This window comes from Telopea speciosissima, chromosome 7, assembly GCF_018873765.1.
Source record: "Telopea speciosissima isolate NSW1024214 ecotype Mountain lineage chromosome 7, Tspe_v1, whole genome shotgun sequence".
NCBI classification, from domain to species: domain Eukaryota; kingdom Viridiplantae; phylum Streptophyta; class Magnoliopsida; order Proteales; family Proteaceae; genus Telopea; species Telopea speciosissima.
Genome location: NC_057922.1, coordinates 21332918 through 21342378, shown reverse-complemented (window position 1 = coordinate 21342378; position 9461 = coordinate 21332918). Strand labels below are relative to the sequence as shown.

Genomic DNA, 9461 nt, shown 5'->3' with positions numbered 1-9461 from the left:
ATATTACTCAATTGACCTTATCATGCAAATGGAGCCATATACGTTATGATATTTTTCAAGTAGAAAAAAGAGAATGAAGACTATATGGAAGAGAGGAAAGACAATAATGATTTTTTTTTTAGAGAGAGGGTTCTCCACGATATTAGTGTGGGGAGAAATCTACATGCCACACTAATGATAACGCAAATAATAGAATCAAAAATCTACACGCAACACCGACGGTGGTGTCGATAATGGAATCACCCACCTGATCCACTTGGCCAGATTCAATAAGGGGGAAAAATCCAATGAGAATGGAAATAATACTCTGATGTCATGGGAAATGTATTCTCTTTTATTTTCTTTTAGGGGTTGGGGATGGGAAGAAAAACCCAACAAGTGGAGTTATCGATTGAAACCTTATCTCAGAACCTAAGAGATCTGAGGAAATTAAGGGAAGAATTTGATGATGACAATAACCAACACCTCTATAGTGATTCCTGATACAGGAGAAAAAATAGGGACAAGGTCTACTTGGCATGGATTAAGTGTTAATGAAACCTTTCATAGGAATCTTTCACAAAAATTTCAATTAATCAAAAAGATTGAAACCTACATAGTCAAAATAATATGTCACATAAATGGTGGAGGACTACTTTGAGAATAAGATTTTTAGTGAGTCCTTTTCTATTAAAGCAAAATCTATCTAATTACCAGAATAAATACAAAATACTCCCAAAATCATACAACCCCTAGGTTAGGGCACCTCCTACATATGCCATGCTGCCATGACCTAAAAAGTTCAGACACCAGATGCTCTATTCAGTCAAATCACATTCATGCTTTAGGACAACCACAATATTCATGTGTTACCTTCCATATATGAAAGAATTTGTAAGACAGATTATAGTGAAAAAAATTTACCAAAAAAAAAAATATATATATATATTATAGTGGAAATTCAAATCAGTTAAAAATTTAGGGTTATGTCCCATCTAGATCTTATCATTTGGATTTGATTCCTCGAAATGGTTGTTTGCATATGCATGGTGTTGTTACTGGTAAAGTGATTAATTGTTTCGAGCTGCAATTATGTTCATTGGTTGGATCCAAGCACTACGTACTATACTATGGCGGATTTGGATTCTCTACGGTGCAGCTGCCCGTCCTATCTGTACTGTGTTGCACAGACACAGGGTTCGTGTAAAGACCACTTTACCATTGCCCGAGCACCTTGCCCGAGTGGGGGTAAGCGGTCTTTGCACGAAGGACTTTCGTTTAGATGTGAGAGTCTTCCATTCGACTTCTCCTCCAAAGGGCCCTATGTCCCTTAGAAACTTATTCTTGTCCCGTTCTTGGGGTATGTATCCCTCCTGGATCATGGCGAATTAGCCTTGGGTGGGTGGCAGACACCTTCTTTTTTTTTTTTCCCTCTTTATTGTTTATATTGTGAGGGCTAGCTCTTCATGCCTTGTTGGTGGCCTAGTGGAGAAGTTGTATTTTGTGTTGGGTTTTGGGTCCTGTTTGTTGGCTTTGGGTGATGCTCTTTGATCTCTAGCAATTCCCCTTGCTTTGTATATAGTTTTCTCTTTTCTTTCTAAAATAAATTTGATTATATCAATTAAAAAAATAAAATAAGTAATTACGGTAATTATGGTTCATTATTGAAAATAATTACTTTGTGAAAGTTGGGGTAAGGCTGCGTACATTATGACTTTTCCCAGATCCTGCAGTGACAGGAGTCTTATGCACTGAGTACGATCCTTTTTTATGGTTCATTATTTTATTGAAGTTGGTAACTGTTAATAATTTCCAATTAAAGGTTAATCATTTCCTAATATTATAATATATGTGAGTAGTATTGCTAGGGTTCCTATGTGTATTTAATTAAACTAACACATTTACTTTAGATTATTATGATAATGATAATGTGAAATCAGTTTAAGCCTTTTTCTCTTTTGGTTCCTAGTAGATATATAGAATCTATTGAATGCAAATTAAATACATAATTAAGGACTCAAATCTGTGATCTCCATTAACAAATATATGACTTGAGAAATCTTAAATCTTAAGAGTGAAGTTTAGCAAAAGATTTTTCTTCAAGATGGTGGGGATTATTTTATAAGTTTATTTAGCTTTTAGGCCATGAGAGGAATTCATAACTAGAGAACCCAATTATATTGTTTCAGAAAAAGAAGCATTTCTTTGAGAAGTATAAATAGAGAGATGAGGTAGGAAAAGATGTTAATGATATCCACAAAGCATATTAGTCCAATTTGTTATGACACAAGCATATCTAACTGACTAATAAAGCCAAAAAAAAAACAAAAAAGTGAAATATGTATTGGAAAGCTGCCGGTGTAAAAAGGATCAAGGCCTAAACGGATCCGAATATAGTATCTATGAGTTGCCATCAAATGATATGTGGAATTTTTGAAAGCTTTGTTCTTTGCTTTTTATATATTTTTTGGTTTTAGGGCAAGAGTTCTCTACTTGGTTGCATGGTCTATACACAAGCGTCTAAGCCTAGGGGTAGAGGCATCATCTCACGGTGCTCTGTGAGAGGGCGTAGGAAACACCACCAAGTAGATATCTTTTTTCCTAAAGTTCTTTAATATCTTCAATAAATTTAACTGAAAATTAACTAAGATAGAAAGTCAAGTTTTTGAGAAAGTCATGACCTGATCATGACGATACTGATGATCAGTGAACATCAATCATCAGTGGAATCATTGAAATCTCTTCATCATATATATGTAAATTGCAGTGGATACGTTGGAATTAGGCGTGTTGAGTGCACGAAGCTCCTGCCACTTTGGGGTCTAGGAGGGTCATAATGTATTTAGCCTTACCCCTGCTTTTGTAGAAAAGTTGTTTTCAGTCTCGAACCCGTGGCCACTTGATCACAATCGAACAACTTTACTGTTGCACCGTTGAAATGAGATTTTAATTTCACTGAGGGTTGAAAGGTAAATTCACATGATCCTGTGTTTCGGTGGAAGAACCACAACGTTCTTTTTCTGTATTAAATTTATAAATATATACATTAACTATATATGATTCAAACTCAATTAAGTAAGCCTCCAAATATTGCATATATTTAGATTTAGCTTGTTCGCTTGGCCATTCAACTTTATTCTCATAAACATTTACACAAAAATATTAAATCATATACTTATGTGTATGATCAGAAACATATGTTCATACCACACACATGTGGAAGCCAATGAGAGCGTGTGCTAGCATCTCGGGGGCAGAATTTCCACCTTTTATGGGAGGTGGGGCGGTCATTTTGCCCCCCCATGTGTCTGAATGTGGCCTCTACCTCTCCATGGGAAAGGAACACCGTACCCCTCTCTTCCATCCTAATCCCCTCCCATTGAGCAAGGCCACCCGTTTACTTGGAACGGACGGCATGCCCAACCCTCTCACATATATCCTTAATTATTGTTTGTCACTCTATCCTCTAAATAATTTTTTTTTTGGTAAAAATTCTCTAAATAAAATTAGAACAAAATTAGTATCCAACTTATTTAAGTGATGAATGTACTCCCACAGGCCACAAATCACAATTATTACCTATAGAAGTTTTTTTACATAAATCTGGATAAGAAAACCACAACAACATCAATGGATTAATTTGTTCCATTTACACCCCCCCCCCCCCCCCCACCCCAAAAAAAAAAAAGGATTTGCTCCAAGCCTCCAATCGTCTTCCTGCATGCCTTATCTGGATTCAAGTATTCCTTGAAATTAATTATATTTGTTTCCAATATTGAATGAGTACTTCTGATCTAATCAACTAGTTGCCACTCCCAATCAGTTTCTATAAATTAATCCGTTAATTACGTCAATTAGTTAGAACTTTCTAATTATAGTTTAAAGTTATACTTGTGGACTTATGGTGCCATAAGGGCCCCTGATGATGCAGAAGGTAACAAACTAACTACATGCAAATTAAAACAATAAACAGTTAACCATTTATTAATTATGATCCATCACATTAATCTTCCAATGAAGTACTATAGTGATCAACACAGTAGAACAACGGAATTTACCATGGAATGCATATAAATGTTGTGACCTTCTTACTTAATATGACGCGTTTTAAAGCTATGAGATACATTATTAAAGCGAACAATATCATACCATCTGTGAGACTGAATACGTGGCACTTCAATGAACGTCGATCTACTTGTGGTATGTCGCCTCGCCACATAGAGAGAACGAGGAGTCGGCGTCAGCAGAGTCAGAAAGGATCGATGGTTCCATACGTATAAAACACTAACACAAAGGCTCGATCTATGGCATCAGCAAGCGCACCTAACTTAAATCTCTTTAGTTACCCTCTCAAATCGCTCACCACTATGACAAACTCGTGGATCCCACACTACCACTTAAATCCCTTCTTATTGATGCCACGTGTAACCCACACACTCTCCCTCTCTCTCTCTCTCTCTCTCTCTCTCTCTCTTTCTCTTATATTATATGAACTAGCTAGCCAAGCATACAAGCCCTTAATATGGATAAATTGGTAAATCTCTGAATATTCAAAAGACCCTTGTGCACGAGTGTGATTAAGAACTTTCACACGCTCAAAAAAAAAAAAGGCACTCTCCCCCTTGGTCTGATGTAATTAATAAATTTATTTGGATAGGGGGAAAAGTGGGGTTGGGGTAACACTCCACTCCCACCAAGCTCTTCCTATAAATATGTGGGGATAGCATCTTTTTCCTTAGGAGAAACACAAGAGCTACCAAATCATTTCAAGTGTTCTTCCTCATCTCTCTCTTAATTAGCTCTTTCATTCATTCTCTCCTCTCTACTACCTTTACCTTTGCTTTCAATTACTAGTGCTTCATCATCTCCTAGCTACCTCCTTTGGTCTCTCCTCTGTTTTTGTCTGTTTTTTTCAATCTTTTACCAAAACAGAGAAGGAAAAAAAAAAAAAAAAAAAAAAATGGCAGAAATCCAAGGATGCTTTAGCAACTTCATAGATAGATGCAAGCCTTACATAGCTATGATTTCTCTTCAATTTGGTTATGCTGGAATGAATATCATCACTAAAGTTTCCCTCAATAGAGGTATGAGTCATTATGTTCTTGTTGTCTATCGACATGCCTTTGCAACTGCTGTCATAGCTCCATTTGCTATCATTCTTGAGAGGAAAATTCGTCCAAAGATGACATTCAAAATTTTCATTCAACTTTTTGTTCTGGGTCTTCTTGGGTAAGTATTAATCTTCAATTAATGTAACATTTAGTAATTAATTAGCTGATTATATGATGAATTAATTATTGGGTTTTCGCGCTCAGACCGGTGATTGATCAAAACTTCTACTATGCTGGGTTGAAATACACATCCCCTACCTTCTCTTGTGCAATGAGTAACATGTTACCTGCTATGACATTTGTTATGGCAGTTCTCTTCAGGTATATGTTAATTAATTTCATCTTTTTTATTCTTTTTTTTTTTAAGTATTATTGTTAATTAGTGTTTTAATTTTGGAATGTTTTGGCTAATTATATGTTGTAATTAATTAAAAGGATGGAGAAATTAGATTTGAAGAAAGTGAGGTGCCAAGCTAAGTTGGTGGGAACTGTAGTAACAGTAATGGGAGCAATGTTGATGACCTTGTACAAAGGACCTATTTTGGAGATGGTTTGGACACATAGTGCTCACAAATCAAATGCACCAGATACAACTGGAAACTCTGACAAGGATTGGGTTAAGGGCTCTATTTTCCTTATCATTGCTACCTTTGCTTGGGCTTCTCTATTCATTCTTCAGGTACTGAATTACTGATCACTGAAAGAAACCCAAAAAGAAAAAAGAGGATAAAAACAAACCCATTACCTGCTTTTTTATCTTTCTTTTCCTCTTTTTCTTTTTTTTTTTAATATCTTTATAGTACTTCCACTTTGCTTATTTATTAATTGTGATTTTTTTGGGTCTCATTTTTTGTAGGCAATTACAATGAGGGCATACTCAGCTCAGCTTTCTCTCACAGCTATGGTTGTCTTTTTGGGTACCCTTCAATCTATTGCAGTTACCTTTGTAATGGAACACTCAACCTCTGTTTGGTCCATTGGCTGGGACATGAACCTCCTTGCTGCTGCCTATGCTGTAAGTCTCTTTCTCTCTCTTCTCTCTCTCTCTCTCTCTCTCTCTCTCTCTCTCTCTCTCTCTCTCTCTTTCTAGATACCTTATCTAATAATATTGTTTTGTTTTTTTTTTTATCATGAATAGGGAATTGTTTCTTCAAGCATTGCTTACTATGTACAAGGACTAGTGATGCAAAAGAGAGGACCTGTCTTTGTGACTGCTTTCAGCCCTCTGATGATGATCATTGTGGCCATCATGGGTTCTTTCATTCTTGCTGAAAAGATCTACTTGGGAGGGTACTTCCTCTCTCTCTCTCTCTCTCTCTCTCTCTCTCTCTCTTCTCACTTAAATTTTTATTATTTTTTTTTTCTTAATTTGAAGAAAGAATAAAAACAAGTTTCCACTTTATATTGTTCTTATTCACAACTGAATCTATCATGAAATATCACTATCAGAACATCACCAAGTAAGCAAAGCAAAAGAGAGAGAGAGATAATGGGGTCAAGTAGAAAAGAAGAAAAAGTAAAATCTTTTAACATTTATTTTCACCACTAAGGCAATACTAACTAGGGTTTTCACTTGTGGGGTTGCAGTGTTCTTGGTGCTATCTTGATTGTTGCTGGTCTCTACTCAGTTCTGTGGGGGAAGTACAAAGAATATAAGGAGAAGGATGCTGCAGAGGCAATACCAGAACCCATTAAAGGTGTTGTTGATGAGAATGGTGGGACCTTAACTATGATTGAAGACATTGATGATCAGAATGATATTGAGATGCAGAAAGCTGCAGCTAAGCTTAAGGGAAATGTCAACATCTCCACCTCAGAACCAACTATGATCAGAGCTAACCAAGCTCCAAAGCCCTAAATATTTCAGCCAGAGATGAGAGAAGCTTATAAACCTACTTACACAGAGAGATAGAGAAAGAGAGAAGCTGATAGGTGGTGAAGAGAAGGAAAGACTTTTTTTGTCTTCTCCCCCCTTGCATCACCCCCCTCCCCTTTTTTTTTAACCTTTTATTTTCTTTCCTATTAAGAAATTTACACTTCTTGTTCTGGGTTATGTTTTACTTCACTTCCATGTAATATTTTGGAAATTGGACTAGGAATTAATTAAGAGAATATCAGAATCTACTTTCTGATTTTTTTTTGGTGCAATTAAGAGAATCTCTTATCTGATTTTTTTATTTTTTATTTTTTTTTAAATATTAAAAGAAGAAAACCTAAACCCATGAAACAAACCATGGGACCTTGTGCTGGTGGACCCAAAGGGGTGAAAAAGATATGAAATTAATCAGTGCTTGTTGTTAAAGCTAGAATGGTCCCTTGGAGGTTCTTTCATGTATATAGTAACCTCTCAACTGAATGGATTCTTTAAGACCTTTCCTTAAAACTCATGGCATATATAATTGAATGCTGACATCTGATGCAGATCCCACTAAGAGGGAGGGAGAGCTAGTGGTTGACATTTGTTGTCTGAATCTTAGTTGTAGTAGTACTCATCATTTTGCATCTGATACTGTCAGCCTTTTTCTTCCTTCCTCCCTTCAAAAAACTAAAAAACAAAAAAAAATTATCTAATAGTCTTACCTGTAATTCTAACTGTCACCATAACAAATTTCAGCAAAATTTGTGATCATGCAAGAATATATTCTTATTGTCATCCCTCAAGGTGTTAAATAAGTAGTACCATTATTTTTTGGCTTTTTTTTTTTTTTTTAATAAGGGTGATAACATCATTTCCTATGTGTATTCATAAGAATGACATCTTTGAATTATTTTTTAAAACTCTTTTATACCCTCATCTTAAAGAACTTTGACGAATAAGATAAAGAATAATTAAAAATTATTGTCAAACTATAGAGATCTCATCCAAACACTAATCTGATAATGCATGGTAATAGGGCATAAAATGAAGCTGATACCCTTATCTTAATGTTTGGTTGTGGATCAGAAGTTTTATTATGAGTTTTCCAATGGAAAACACCCAAAAAGTTTAACTCCACTATCAGATTTTCATTAGAGTTCACTGTACATATTGGAGAATGATTTTTGTACAACTAGAGAATTTTTGCAAATGGATGGATGGTGGCATTAGGAAAGCTACTGTTACAAGGTGGGGAACAAAATTAATGTTGTGTTTGGTATGCAATCTTTGATGATAAAAATAGTTGTTTTTATTGTCCGAGAATGCGAAATCCTCCTAGAATGCATTCCAAGAATACATACCAAATACTGCCTAAATCTTCTAAGGATATGTAAAATTAAACTGTAGGATTCAATCAACCATTTACGTACTATCAGAGGCTTTTCCTTGCATCAACCATTTCCCATTGCAATGTATAACCCAAATGGCAAAATGAGGAATATAAGGTACATTTAACAAGTAGCTATCCAATATGTAGTCAAGGAAGACTACATAGGAGTGGTTAGAGTCCTGTAAACATGCATGGACAGGCATGGTATGCATGCCAATATAGAGGTATTTAATTGAATTAGGTTATGAAATTTGACACACGGCTTATCTAAACCATACCCTCTTTATCCAATGATCTGTATAGCTACATCATCTGTCCACATGGCACAATGAAGGTGGGCCACTCTGATTAAAAGGGGTAATTTGAAAAATACTAAAACCTAAGGGGGTATTTGAAGGAAATTTTTTTCAAAACCCCCTCCCCCCATTGTACGTGGTAGAAACTACTCTTCCTGTTGTGGCTTAAAAGATTTTTCTTTTTACCATGGGTGAAGGGAAATAAGGTGATCCGTTTTTATTTGGAAAATGAAGCATGAATGGTTCAATCCCAGACTTGGCTTGAAGCACTATTTTGTGAGTTGGGATATCCCTTACATGGTCTCCCTGTTCTATGGTGTGACAACATTGAGGCCACATACTTATCGGTCAATCTTGTGTTCCACGCCCGCACAAAGCACATTAAGATTGACTTTCATTTTGTTTGCGAGCGGGTCATGAATCGTCAATTCGATCACAGTCCAATTTATTACTATACTATAGATCAACTAACCGATGCATTGACCAAGGCTCTTCCTACAGTATGGTTCCAATTTATGCGCGACAAGTTGAAGGTCCGACCACCTGGCCCTTCATCTTGAAGAGGTGTATTGTCCAATATAAGATCGAGATGTCCTCATAATGGAAACTCTTTATTGGGTATCCCTGATTAGTTTCCCATTCCTTATAGACTAGCTTGTATCTGCTATTAGTGGCATGTGATATTATCACTCATATATATCTTTCTATTTTGTAATTATCTCGGCTAGTTTTGTAATCCTCTCTTGGAGACTAATCTTAATCAAGGAATTCCATTCTCCAACAAGTCAGAATCCCATTTAAGCTAGAATCTATTTTTAGGCCTGGTT

The 9461-nt window shown here is 35.9% G+C and overlaps 1 protein-coding gene across 1 annotated transcript; it reads left to right on the top strand.

The window, feature by feature from the left end:
* The first annotated feature begins 4933 nt into the window (after positions 1–4933).
* Positions 4934–6999, top strand: LOC122666695 (WAT1-related protein At5g07050-like). The gene is made up of 6 exons (XM_043862741.1): positions 4934–5208; positions 5295–5411; positions 5526–5769; positions 5947–6105; positions 6229–6380; positions 6678–6999. Exons 1-6 carry the CDS (start codon positions 4940–4942, stop codon positions 6946–6948), a joined length of 1212 nt encoding a protein of 403 aa, XP_043718676.1. The 5' UTR covers positions 4934–4939; the 3' UTR covers positions 6949–6999.
* Positions 7000–9461: the final 2462 nt, after the last annotated feature.

What these genes read in the sequence shown, in the direction of transcription:
- LOC122666695 (XM_043862741.1), top strand. Translation starts at nt 4,940, where the DNA reads ATGGCAGAAATCCAAGGATGCTTTAGCAACTTCATAGATAGATGCAAG. An exon ending in TTTGTTCTGGGTCTTCTTGG is followed by an intron (nt 5,209 to 5,294) that starts GTAAGTATTAAT and finishes TTTCGCGCTCAG; the next exon opens with ACCGGTGATTGATCAAAACT. An exon ending in GTTATGGCAGTTCTCTTCAG is followed by an intron (nt 5,412 to 5,525) that starts GTATATGTTAAT and finishes ATTAATTAAAAG; the next exon opens with GATGGAGAAATTAGATTTGA.